General features: G+C 41.8%; 1 protein-coding gene across 1 annotated transcript in view; it reads right to left on the bottom strand.

The window, feature by feature from the left end:
- Positions 1-12,353, bottom strand: part of ltk (leukocyte receptor tyrosine kinase) — a 57,945-nt gene extending 45,592 nt beyond the window's left edge. The window contains exon 1 of the mRNA XM_035168340.2: positions 12,126-12,353. Coding sequence (XP_035024231.2) covers positions 12,126-12,177 — 52 coding nt within the window. The 5' untranslated portion in view covers positions 12,178-12,353. The remainder of the gene's footprint in view (positions 1-12,125) is intronic.
- Between the last annotated feature and the right edge of the window lie 1,286 nt (positions 12,354-13,639).

Below are 13,639 nucleotides of genomic sequence, written 5' to 3'. Positions count from 1 at the left end.
CATTATAACGTTCATTATAGTCTGTTGGATGAAGAGGGAACATGTTGCAGCTCGATGACGACGCCTACATCCATCCAAAATACAGTTTCACAATAAATCAAACATATTTTTACACTTCTCAGTGACCACCGCCATATCAACACTTACCGACACATAACGACTGATGCTATGAAGAAAGATTGTATCATTCTTAAATTGGTCAAATCTTTCTTCACAGCAGATGCGCAGCAGATTCAATCAGCCCCTCCTGACTCCTCTCTCTCGCTCTACCGCTCTCTCTCGTTCACCCGGTGATTGCATTTAGAGCGGGGGAAGTGGGATCCGATCCCAAGTGGTCACAGGAGACAGGACGCATTTTAATGCCAGGCGTGAACATATGTACATGACCACTTGTGATCTGAAGTCTCTCCTTGTCAGGCAAACATTAGGAAATTGCGTACGACAATATTGTTCCTGAGGTCGTCTCTAAAAACCCAGAATTATCAAAGAACATGTACCAAACCATCAGCACACAAGGGCTTTCAGTGAAATTAGAGAATAAAAGCACCGTGAGAGAGATTCCTCATTGACTGTCTGGTTTTATATTTCCTTTTTGCTCATCACTCTTTCAGAACATCTACATTGATATTCTACTCCCTCTGACAGGCTGTTAAGACAAAAGTGAAGAACTTTATATGAAAAGTGAGATCTCTAACGATGCTGCTGCAAGTGAAGACATAAGACAACCGTAATCTCTTCAGAGCCAAAGTTTAGAACAGACGCGGAGCTGTGGAAAAAATTTCATATCATGCAATTAAACAATTTGCATCTGTGAGCTCATTATTAACTGCTTGAAGTGAATAAGCAGCATGGAAATACTGCTTTTGATTTATAAATGGACACTTAACCAGTCCAGTAATTCACCTTATGTTCATTAAGTTATATCAAGAAAACCTTAAAAAAGGAAACTAAAGATGATTCATTATATTCATTCAGTCTAAAAGGTTCATTCTCTCCTCGAGAAGAGGCTTCATTATATCTTTTTATATAACATTACAAATGTGCGTGTCCGTGTCAAAATACGGGCATTATCGCTGAGATGCTTCAAGTACTCAAACACTACTAAAGACCCAATCATGTGCAGTGAATTAGGTCTTTGGTATTCCCAAAAGAATTAAGGTCAATAACTCAATTTATGATTTAATTGGTTGCAGTTTGGCTTCAGTTAGCTGTAATATTGCGCTGGTATACAGCTTCTTCTCAGACGGTCCTCTTTTAACAAAAACACACAGACACTCACACAACTCATGTCTGTTTTCCACAACAGAGCATGTGATTATTTATTTTTTCTTCAATAATCACTCAGATTCCATGTTTGGAGTGATGGTGATGGCGAAAAACTTTCACTGCATTGACGTGATGTATTCTTGCCAGAACATTTTCATCTTTGTGTGGTGCAGGCTCGTGAAGAAAGAGTCTGTTTGTAAATGTCAAGCTCAGGCAAAAAAAAAAACTTAACTGCCACAAATGTAATGTAGAAGAACCAGTTATGATGACAAGCTCTCACTGTCCACATGAAAATCTGCCTATCGATGTGGTTAAATGTTTAATGGACGTCTCACTTACAAAAATCTAAAGTGGTTTCTGGTAAAGAGGAGAAAAAATGCATGTAATTAATGTAATCTATGTCATTTTTTACACTTTTAATCGAGTAAATATTGTAATTTTTCATCCGGAGATATTTCTATTTCCTTTTTTTTTTTCATTTTCCATTTTCCGCATATACCTCCTCAGGGAAAAAATGTGAAAGATCTCTGGAGTTCAGCGCCTGTCAACAAGCAGCTAAAGTGAGCGACGAGCCAGGGTTGCCAAGTCTGTGGGACGTAATGGCCAAGAAAGTCAAACCCAAAAACCAGCCAAACACCACAACTTAAAATAGGCCTCTGCCATATTGAGATAAAGAGCTCAACAGCACATTATTTGTGTGGGTGCATGCTAATCTGGAGATCAAGTATGTACTACACATGCAAAATTTAGTGAACCCAACCAACAGACAAAAAGATTCAACCTTCAAAAACTATAGTAAAAACAGCAGAGAGTTACGCAGCTAAAAAGATCAGTATTCTCCCCAGGAGCTGGTGGAAAGCAGATAATAAGTAAGTGTTTTGTTCACAGCTTGTTGTGCCTCAAAATTGTAAAGTAAAATTATCATCTATAATAATTAAATATCAGAAAAGTCATACTAACAAGTTCTGTAGAATAATTTATCATTTATTTAAATAAGAAAATGCACGTTTTGAATCAATTTATTTTGTCATCTACTGTGGAGAACTTGTTCCCTAAAGCTCCAAATGATCACTTTATGTTCATTAGGTGGATACTGAATCTGAATTATACAGATAGAACAACAAATCTATTTATCATGTAATTTATAATGTACACATAAGTACAGTGATCAAGAGCATTTCAGCAGCACTGCAGACATTGATCCCACAGAGTGACAGCGTGTGTACTGTGGTTAACCTGACGTGTCTCGATAACATCCTGAGGAAGCAGAGCTCTGAAGGGACTGAAGCAGCTAGTCTCATCTCCGTCCAAGTCTGACCTCCAAACCGTCTGATTGAGATGGCGAGCTATCCTTCCTCCTCTGAGATCACATCTTAATAATGATCATAGCAATATCCTGTCATGTGTGGTGTGCAACTGTTTCTCCTAAAGTGTGTGCATGTTTGAGATTAGTGAAAAGAGCATTGGTCCAGTTTCTCTGACGTATCCCTCTTCTTCTGAACTCTAAACCTACTCTACTTGAGCGAGGAGTCAGGAACGCCTCCGTGTGTCCCGGTCACTGCAGCATTGTCTTGTGAAAAATCCACACGTTCTGTCCTTTTGCTTCCTCTGACAGCGTTTTCCTTCCACAGTGTCAAGTTGTTCCTCACCACACGTGGCCTGTGAAATGTGAGATTCTTCTTGTCTGAATCAAACTTCACTCAACCCTGTCACATACAGAAATGAAGAAAGACTGTGGAAGATGTTTTCACAGATGATGGAAAATGAACTTGACAGAAACATTGAAAACAGATTCTGCTTATCGTTCCGAACTCCTGATTAATGTTCTGTGTGAGAAATAAAAGTGTGCCCACACATGTTTTCGGAGTAAAATCAACTGTTTTAGTGTCTCTGAACAAAGTGTCGAGACGCAGTGTGAACGAGGAATGCACGCGGCTCAGGAGTGCATAAGCTCCACTGTTTAACCGCAGAAAAAACTGTGCCAAGCCGGCCTGCGTGGTGCTAATAGGATATTTATCCCAGGAAGCAGATGTGCTGCTTGGTAAGGAAGGATTGGTACTTGTGCAAAAACGCATATTGCACAATGTTTTCAGCCTTACATGAAATCATAATTTAACAGGCATTAATAAACGCTTCCGTGCCTTTCATCCTCTCTGCAATGACTCTGTCTTGTTGCAAGTTTCCAGCATCGTAGACGCAAACAGTAAGTTTGAAGTCATGTTTTGCGACAGACTGACACACATGTCAGCATCAGTAAAATGAATTAATAAGGTCAGAGGCGTAAGATTGGTTGGTCCGGACAATTCAAAACAGGAATGATTTAGTTCACAACATGAAATAGTTGATAACAATTAACGTAAGGCCGCCCTACTTGACAATTTAAGTGATAAATAAACATTTAATAAATAGTGTATAATGTAAGCATTTATAAATGTTTGTATATGTGACAACACTGTTGTAACTGTTATAAGTGGAGAAGTAGAGACAGAGACTTTCTCTCTTTGACAACATGACTGTGTCAAGCAAGAAAAATCTGGTCCTCCCAAATAAACATGGAGCTCACGTTACAAAGACCGTGGTAACCAAACAGCAGACAATATAAATGTGTGTATAGAACACACTCCTAACCTCTGACTATGATATATTAAGTCCATAGAGTCAGCTACAAACGTCCCCCCCAGGAATCACCAGAATAAAAAAAGTCAACATGGAGGAGGGCGGACAGCCCAGCAGCTCCACTGAGCAGGAGTGGAGGCCGAGCGCCTGCTGAGGGAACCTTCAGCACCCTGCAGCAGCCTGGGGTAGGGTGGACATCTAGGGGCCGTATGGGGGGGTAGGGGCAGGGGAGGACGGAGGGCCAGTCCAATGGGTTGGTCCAAATCCGGGTCAGTCACTTTAAGGCTTTCCATGGAAACATACTACAGCTTGTTATCTACATGTATGACAGACATCGTGTTTGTCCCTGACGACAAGGACATGGAAGAGGACTTTTTTTTTTTTTTCATTGCAGAAAACAAGTAATCACTGTCTTGAAATGCAAGACCCACACCCGTGCTCTAACTGAAGCCCCATGACAGTCATTCTGAAAGCTTGCACACATTCTGGTTTGGCAGACTGGTCAGCTGGGTGTAGTCAGTCCCAGGTGGATGGTGCTTACGATTACCCAGGAGAGGCAGCCAGTGACCAGGTTGGCCTTGCCAGTAACACGCCGTACGTCTGTGGTAAAGGAAAGCAGCTGAAATATGTGTGTGTACATGCTTATCTGGAGATTATGTAATTTCCATGCAAAATAAGTAAACCCAACCAAAGCGATCATCCATATCTTTGCTGATCACTTTTTATTGTCAATCAAATGGTTCACTGATCAACTACTACAGTATTTTCACCTCTATTGTTCGGTAATCTACATCATTATTTCAATAGAAACAGTATTTATTAACCTCAAATAAAGTTGTTATTCTCAAGGTTCCTGCTGCTGGTTAAATATCAACACAGACAAATAAAGATGAAATATCATCATCCTCCTGTTTAATAATTCTTAATAAAATACAACCAGTGTTTAATACTAATTACAACCTGTGGATATGAGCACATTTTCTCAGGGTCCTCCTGAGAAAATGCTTGTTTATTAAATGTTTCCAGTATTATCATTCTCCATTATATCACTGACTTCTTCCCCGCAGAAACACCATCACACATTTGTCTTTGATTAAATCTCAGAAAAAAACGACCTTCAATCTGATCTTTCCTCCAGAAGCATTGCTCACCAAGCAGATGTATTTCACCTGACGAAAGCCGGCGTTTAAGAACTGCAATTCAGTGCAATCTCACTGATCGTATCCGACTGGGAGTCAAATATTTTCATCATTTACCGTCAATTTCTTCAGCATTTATTCGGAAACTGTGGTCTACCAGAGTCTGGAGCTGATTATTTGCAAGGCCATGGAGCTTCAGGTTTCAAAGATTAATTTGAAAAACTCACCAGCAACAACTTTTCCCAGAGTAAACACCCACAGGATTTTTGTCTGTTAAAGAACCCTTGTTCTTTATGAGCAGATTGAAGTGAGCACACACACAAATCTCAAAAAACAATCTTTCTGGTTTTCATCTGTTGTTTTGTTGCTGTAATAACTAACATGACGTAAAGGCACAGTTAATAAAATCTTTCAGCCAACAGACCACCTGCGCTTTTACTTTTATTTTACAAGTGGAATTAGGTGGTAGCAAAGAGGACGGATTAAGTTTTTATTCTATTTCATTGTTTTATCTGTAGAAAGTGTTTGGTATGCAACCCTGAAACTAGGGCTGAACTTTTTGGCCATATCGTCCAGTCTTACCTCAAACTTTCAAATTGTACACAGAGCAGAATGAATTAAACTAGAGCTAAAAGATCCATCCACCCAACCAACCAATCCTCCATCCTTCCATCCTTCCATCCATCCATCCACCAACCAACCAACCAACCAACCAACCAACCAACCAACCAACCAACCAACCAACCAACCAACCAACCAATCCTCCATCCTTCCATCCTTCCATCCATCCATCCACCAACCAACCAACCAACCAACCAACCACCAACCAACCAACCAACCAACCAATCCTCCATCCTTCCTTCCATCCATCCATCCAACCAATCCTCCATCCTTCCATCCATCCATCCACCAACCAACCAACCAACCAACCAACCAACCAACCAACCAACCAACCAACCAACCAACCAATCCTCCATCCTTCCATCCATCCACCAACCAACCTACCAACCAATCCATCCTTCATCCATCCATCCACCAACCAACCAACCACCAACCAACCAACCCAACCAACCAATCCTCATCCTTCCATCCTTCCATCCATCCATCCACCAACCAACCAACCAACCAACCAACCAACCAACCAACCAACCAACCAACCAACCAACCAACCAACCAATCCTCCATCCTTCCATCCATCCATCCATCCACCAACCAACCAACCAACCAACCAACCAACCAACCAACCAACCAACCAATCCTCCATCCTTCCATCCATCCACCAACCAACCTACCAACCAATCCTCCATCCTTCCATCCACCAACCAACCAACCAACCAACCAACCAACCAACCAACCAACCAATCCTCCATCCTTCTATCCATCCACCAACCAACCAGCCAACCAATCCTCCATCCTTCCATCCTTCCATCCTTCCATCCTTCCATCCATCCTTCCATCTATTCATTCATCCACAAACAAACCATCCATCCATCCATTCATCCAGTGCTACACTGCTTATCTTTTTGAGGGTGGTGGTGGGAACTGCAGCCAATGCCAGCTGAATGTGGGCGAGATGCAGGGTACGCTCTGGACATGTCCTCAGTGTATCACAGTGTGTCTCAACATACAGAGACAAACAACCATTCACGCTCACATTTACAGCTACAGTCAATTCAGAGTCTTCAATCAACCTAACTCTGATCTGCATGTATATAGACTGTGGGAGGGAGCCGGAGCAATACGTTTTCATTTTTCTAAAATTTTAGAGAAACATTCATCAATAATTGAAACATCAGTTACAGCCATAAATTAAACCCTTACAACTTTTCTGTTTGTTCCCGATGTTTTGAATTCCTAACCAGCTGTCAGCTCGATACCATGTTTTACCTTTCATGTTGCCTCCATTTTTGATGACAAGAAGAAGAAAACACTTTTAACAACATTAGACAGGTTTCGCATGGACTCCTGGTTGGCATTGAATGTGAGTTACACAGCTGGCTGCTCATCTGTGTGTTATGCAGCCAGTGGAGCGACGGCCCCGAGGCACGGCTTTGATCTGCCATCTCTCTCTCTCTTTTACCTGCCGTTAAAAGACATCATTACAGTGTACGTACGACACCTGAGCAACAGACATTACATCCTCACCCAGTAACTTCACCGCAAGGACACAGGAGGAAACACTTTCTTGTGTCTTTGTGTTACAGAATGCTGCCGCTGGTGCTGGAGGTGGAAAGCAATAAACAATGAGACAGACACGATCCCAAAACACGAAGTCTGTCCTGAAAAGTCTGCCAGAGAAATTCTGGAGGGAGGCAGAACAAGGACATGAGTCATTTTCCAGGGGAAATAATTAAAAAAATATATACAGATACAAAAGTGATTAAGTCTGCACCACTGGGAAAAATGCTGAGCTGAGTGATCACATTCAGACGATCCACCAGCAAGATGGCTGCCTCCTGAAATATTTCAGCGAAAAAGATATTTTATTCCCAACCACGTTTAAGGCTTCGACTAATTTACATATTAACTCAGCTCCTCTCGGGTCAAGGTAGTCAACTTTTAACTTTTAACGTTGGATTGATCTCAGGGGGAAAAAAATCACATTACTATTAATAACAGCAGAATTATGGTAACTAATGGTAATAGAGCCTGTCAGTTTTCCCAAAAATCAAGTTCCAACGAATTTGACAGGACACAAATGATTCAGTCAGACGAGGTTTAACATGGTGGTGCCTCCTCCACTGCTGCTGCCAACAGGTGAGCTCACACGATTTGTTTTAAGGCAGTAGCATGGTACAAAGACGCCAAACAGCGTCACCTTTGATCGTTACTTTGATGCCTACGGTGTAGAACCTCAAACTCTTCCACATGCCGCCTCTCACATGCTCTGGTGTCGTGATAGTAACATATTTTTGACGTCAATGAGCAAAGTAAACTTCTGCACCTTGTCTCTGCTCCGTTTATAAACTTATGGAAAACTGGCCCGTGTTGGGAGACTTTGACCAATCACAGGGCAGTTCAGAGAGAGCACGCTCCTATTGGCTGTTCCACTACGCAGCTGCCCGTGCACATCCCTTCGGCGGAAAGCCTGAATCAATTGCAGAAAATCCAACCGGAAACGTCACTGTTCATTTTAAACAACTTAAATAAAGGAATTTTGGAAAAAAAAAGTCGGACGATAAACGCAAGAAAAAGTTTGTGAGTTGTCGTGCGCGTATGAAGCCTCTGGTGGTCGGGGCTCAGGACAGATAGCCTCCCTCCAAAATGTGTCTATTTAATGTTCTGCGAATGAGACTCAACAATCAACTATTTTTTGTCTGGAAACGCATCCACCCCGAAGTTACACATTCCAGTTAAGATGATAGTGTGCGCTGTCAGTAACGCAGTTCAAACTCTGCTGATTAAGTGCAGATCATCTGTTTTTCTAAGAGTCGTGGAAACATCTGGGGACTGAGAGGTGCAATATAAAGACGGATGTTTACTTTAAGAGGGACCATTAAAGCTGCACATACACACACCTACACAGATGCATAAAAACAGACACAAGCACACATAACATTAGGCTCAGTAATCATTACCGGAATCACAGTTTTTTTGAAACCAGAAACCAGAAACCTCTTTAGTTTCTATCTAAGTCAGAAAAAGTCAAAGTCAAATCAAAACTAAACTGAGATGTTAGGGTGTAATTCATCTGGTGTTTGCTCTTGAGGGACGAAGACGGGGCAGCAAACTGAAAAGGCAATAAGGGGAAGGCTCAGAATAACAGGGTAGGATTGCAAGTTTTAAATTCTTTCGAGATAACAAAAGCAAGGTAGAAATTATGGCACGAGAAAACAAGCACTCTATCTGAAAGACTAATGGCAGTGAACCACTTTTGGCCACGCTCCCCTCTGTGCCATTTTAGAAGATGAAACTTGGCGTCTGGCAGAGATGTAAGAGGAGGAGAGGCGGGAGAGAGCAGAGTGTCTGAAACAGTGATGTTAATCTCTCCAGTGTTTCTACTGTAAAACATCCAGCTGCAGCTCCAGGAGCCAGAAACAGAGCTGCCCTCTTAAAACGACTGCAATGCATTAATTCAATCTTTATAATATGAAAAGACCCCAATCAAAGAACAAGCACCGACTACTAAGACGCCACTTTTTGAAACACAACACATACTTTATAATGTACAAGCATCTTGCCAGCATCTTGCACTGCAGCAAAGACAAACATTATTGACTTTGCATAATGGAATCAGACTGACTTCATTTGAAAATACGGCCTTCAGAAAATGAATTCAAACCATATATTAAAAATAATCACTCCGCTTTATACATTTTAGCTCCTATGTTGTTCTGCTGTGTACTTTATGTATATTATTCTACTATATAACTACAAATTAACTACTCTGCCATAAAGGTAGCATTTTATAATAAAGCCTGTAATTTACAGGGTAATTTCATTGTATGAATCAGGTGAAATCTTACATTAATTCACCTTCCGTCTTTGGTGATGTTGATTAAAGGTGGACGCAGCAACATGAGACAACATCAATGCATTATTGACAATTAGTAACACATTTATGCAAAATTATTAGCATCCGCATTGGTGATATTGAAAAAATAAAAACTTGGATGGATTTTTACCAAACTTAGTGGGGTTACAAATTAGAAGGGTATCTACAGATGATCAACTTTTGGAGCTAATCAGCCAAAGGTCAAGCTCAGGGTCAACAAAAATATGGTCCTAGGAGAGACTATGTGAAATTTGTATCAAGCAGAGAACTATTCCTGATCATGATATTATATGATAAGTGAGGTCCTTAAAAAATTCGGAAATTACGTCATGCACAGTTAAAAAAATGCATTTGTAAAGATGTCTGTGCATCCTTTAGGACAATAGACAACCTAAAGCTTAAATAGATAATAGCAAACCCTGTCTTTTATTCTCCTTATCCATCCATTATCTATATGGGGGGTCAGGTGCCAACCCCAGTTCACATTGTGCGAGAAACAAACAACCATTCCCTCTCACATTCAATTTAATCTCCACTAACTGTGGCAGAGAGCTGGAAAACAACCCACAGGCAGAACATCATGATCCGCACAGAGAGGCAGAGGTTACACAGTGTTCAGAACTCACCCACCGTGCATTTTTTAAAAAGACAAATACCCCCTCGTGTATCAGTGGTAGAGCTCACCTAAATCAAATAAAAATAAAAAAACTCCCCTATCAGTAGTTGGTCGGATGCTACAATCTTTATCATGTGACGAGAGGAGAGCGAACAACAACACGACGGAGGATCTGATGTCAAAGGATCTGAAAAACTTAATCCGGAAAGCGCCTGATGAAGGTGTCACAGCAGCTGGTCGTGAGACTTCAGCACGTGCACCACGAGCATGAGGTTGCCCACAGTGAAGAGTAACACGAAGAGATGAAAGTGAGCGCGGTGCAGATACTCTGAGCTGACACATGTCGTCTCTTGTAAAATGTCCCAGGTTTCCTCACAACTTCACAACCTGGTGGGAAAATGTACCCAACACAGACTCCCAATTGGCATTTATAGAATGTGAGCATTTCTTTTTATAATTTCGATAAAATGGAACTGAATGATTTAGTTAACAGTAAAACACATTTGCTGGTGCAAATTAGAAGTATTTATATATATACATATGCATGATTTCCAACGGGAGAACTGCCCTTTCCTCGCTTCTCGGTTAAAACTGCTGCCTGCTGAATATGACTCAGAGAGAAGACAGGGAGGGAGGGAGGTCTGATTATAATACTGTGGGTTTTGGCAGAGCTCACCCTGTGTTTTCTTCTGTCACTAGAACTGACTGCAGTAAGAGCCACTGACTGATCCAGCCACTGTGGCTCCCAAAGCCTCAGAGGGGACAGGCCGACACACTTGCTCCTCCTGCGTCTGACGTTTGGGAAAGGAAATAGAAGTGAAGCGAGCTATCCCCCAGCTCCTTATAGGCTCGTCGCGCCTGACACGACACGTCAAGTGCACATGAACGTCCGGCAGACCGTGAGTGCAGAGCATATTAGAGGGGAGAAGAGGAAGCCCTGTGTGAAACAGCAGAAACTATATAGAGAAATATTTTCTGGAAAAAACAAGCAGTGATAAGTGAAATCTCGTTTGGCGATCAGAACGTGCAGGTGATCCAAATCTGGCCTTGACATGTGAAAGGTGGATTAATGTGCTCCATGGGAACATTTAAAGCCAGATGGAGTCACAGTGATGCTAATAAGCACGCTCTTGTGGATCCAAGTAAGCTTGTTATAATTTATATGCCCACATGACATGCCTCTGCTGGCCCTAAACACTCACCCCATTCATATGACACAGTCTGATCAGCTCTGGTTGGCAAGGAGCACAAAATAAACACTTTTTCCTCCTCAAAAACCACAGAAAGTGAATAGAAACAGAGCCTGAGAATCATTCAACCTTTTTAATGTGCTGATAACTGTCTCCACGGTTGTTTTTCTATGAAGAAGTCAAGAAGGCACATCTGGATGAACCTGAAATCTTTTCTGAAGGGAAATGTCAAAATCTCCTGCGTTGTTTGCTCCACAATGAACACTGTAACCAAACAGCACATGATATTCTGTAACTGGAAGCCCACTGAGCGCAATGAGAACTGTTGCAGAGCTCGGGTCCTGCCAAGTGTTGTCGTGCTGCAGTGTAAATGAAGATAAATCCAATTCCCTCAAGTGTGTTTCAGGAGAATATGACAGCTGGACTGGTGCTGTTTTTCACAGAGGGACGTAAAAGCCCCTTTGCATGACAGAGAGCGATAGAGACCGACAGAGAGAGAGAGAGAGAGAGAGAGAGAGAGAGAGAGAGAGAGAGAGAGAGAGAGAGAGAGAGAGAGAGAAATTGCATTTGCACAGGCACAAATCAAACTGCAACAGGCTCTGTCTAAATACTGAAGCAAAGAGTCAAACCTGAGATGAGCAGCAGCTCTTTTATTTCACACGCTGTTGGTAAATCCATTAAACCATTTGGAGAAGAGAAATAAGTGATCAGAGGCAGAGGAGGGAAAGTTGAAGTGTGGTTGTTAAAGCACCGCATCGAGGTAAAAGTCCCTAATTGATGTAAAAGCCACTTATTCCACTCACCTATCAGAATGACGATGGAGAGATACATGTGTTGCTTTCTTATATAATCCATGGCTCCTCAGAGAGTCCGCGTGGTGTTCAGCACCTTCAGGTCCTCATGGACACGCTGAAGAGAAACGCAACACAACTCCAGATGCAGGGGACACACGCACCAAACACTCCAATGCACACACACACAGAAAGAGAGAGGCGCGCTCCTCCGGACAGTTGTTTCTCCAAGTTGCGCACTGTTACTCATTCCAGTGATGATGCTGATGCTGCTGCAGCTCCCGGTGACGACACTCCCCTCCACTCCCCCCTCCTCCTCCCTCACTCTGAATTAGTCACCAGTCAGAACAGCTCTTCTTCTTTTTCTTTTTTCTTTTTACAGGCTTCACTCCGCCTGCTGTTTTATGTTTTTAATTCTCAGACATGCACTGAAGTCCGGACATTATCCAGACTTTTTCCCCCCAGAGGTTCTTTATGTGAGAACGCAAGTGTTTGAGAGTCAGTTGCTCCGGACATTTTCTGGAACTTTTCCAGCCAGCACCCCTTGTTAAATGTCTGGAAAATGTCCCTGAGTGAGCCCAATGTGAAAATAAAGCAGGACAATGTCTGGAAAATGTCCCTGAGTGAGCCCAATGTGAAAATAAAGCAGGATAATGTCCGGAAAATGTCCCAGAGAGAGCCCATGTGAGAATAAAGCAGGATAATGTCCGGAAAATGTCCCAGAGAGAGCCCATGTGAGAATAAAGCAGGAAAGTGTACGAAAAACCTGTGTTTTGATGACATTTATAGCATGTAACAGAGAGGAAAAAATATATATCTCTCAGGATGATAACAACGTTACTAACACGTAGAAGACACTGACGGAGAGGTCGATTTGATGAAAAAAATACAAGATTGGAGAGCTTTTGGTGATGAGGGTCGACTCCAGTGACAAGTGATTTCCACAGTGGATTTAATGCGTTATGTTCTGGCATCTGTCACTTATTCGGATTTTGTCCTGTTGCGGAAGGTGTCTGACCCAAACAATCTACTGTTGCGTTCACGTCTGAAAAAGGATTTCAAATTATCTGTGTTTTTCCACATATTTTTCAGGGCCTGAACATGCTCAAAAATCCACAAAGCCTCTTGATGCCATGTGCGAGACCCAACAGGAAATCTGCCATTTTGATGTGGCGAGGTGCCTCGTTAGCGCCCCCTATAAATGTTATCAAAATAGCTCTCAGTGTACACTTCCCCTAGATTAATGAATTTGGTAGGCAGATATATTATCCCTACTAAATCCAACAGGAAAGCCCACATTTCGGTTCTCTAAGAAACTTCCAGCAGAGGGCAGTGTTCCTGGAGAGACCAAAGGTTATTTCATGGTGACAGAAGATCTTGTTTTCAAGTAAAAGAAGCTATAATATAGATTTTGTGACATATGTCCTTTAATTCTATTTTAATGGTGCATTGAAAAGTAAAATAATTCTTACAGGGGCTCTTCAGGGTGATGGTGTTATTGTAATCTTTTGGGTATAGGTTTGTAA

This window comes from Hippoglossus stenolepis, chromosome 10 (assembly GCF_022539355.2).
Source record: "Hippoglossus stenolepis isolate QCI-W04-F060 chromosome 10, HSTE1.2, whole genome shotgun sequence".
Classification (NCBI taxonomy): domain Eukaryota; kingdom Metazoa; phylum Chordata; class Actinopteri; order Pleuronectiformes; family Pleuronectidae; genus Hippoglossus; species Hippoglossus stenolepis.
Note: the sequence above shows the minus strand (reverse complement) of the source record. Positions and strands in the feature narration are given on the sequence as shown.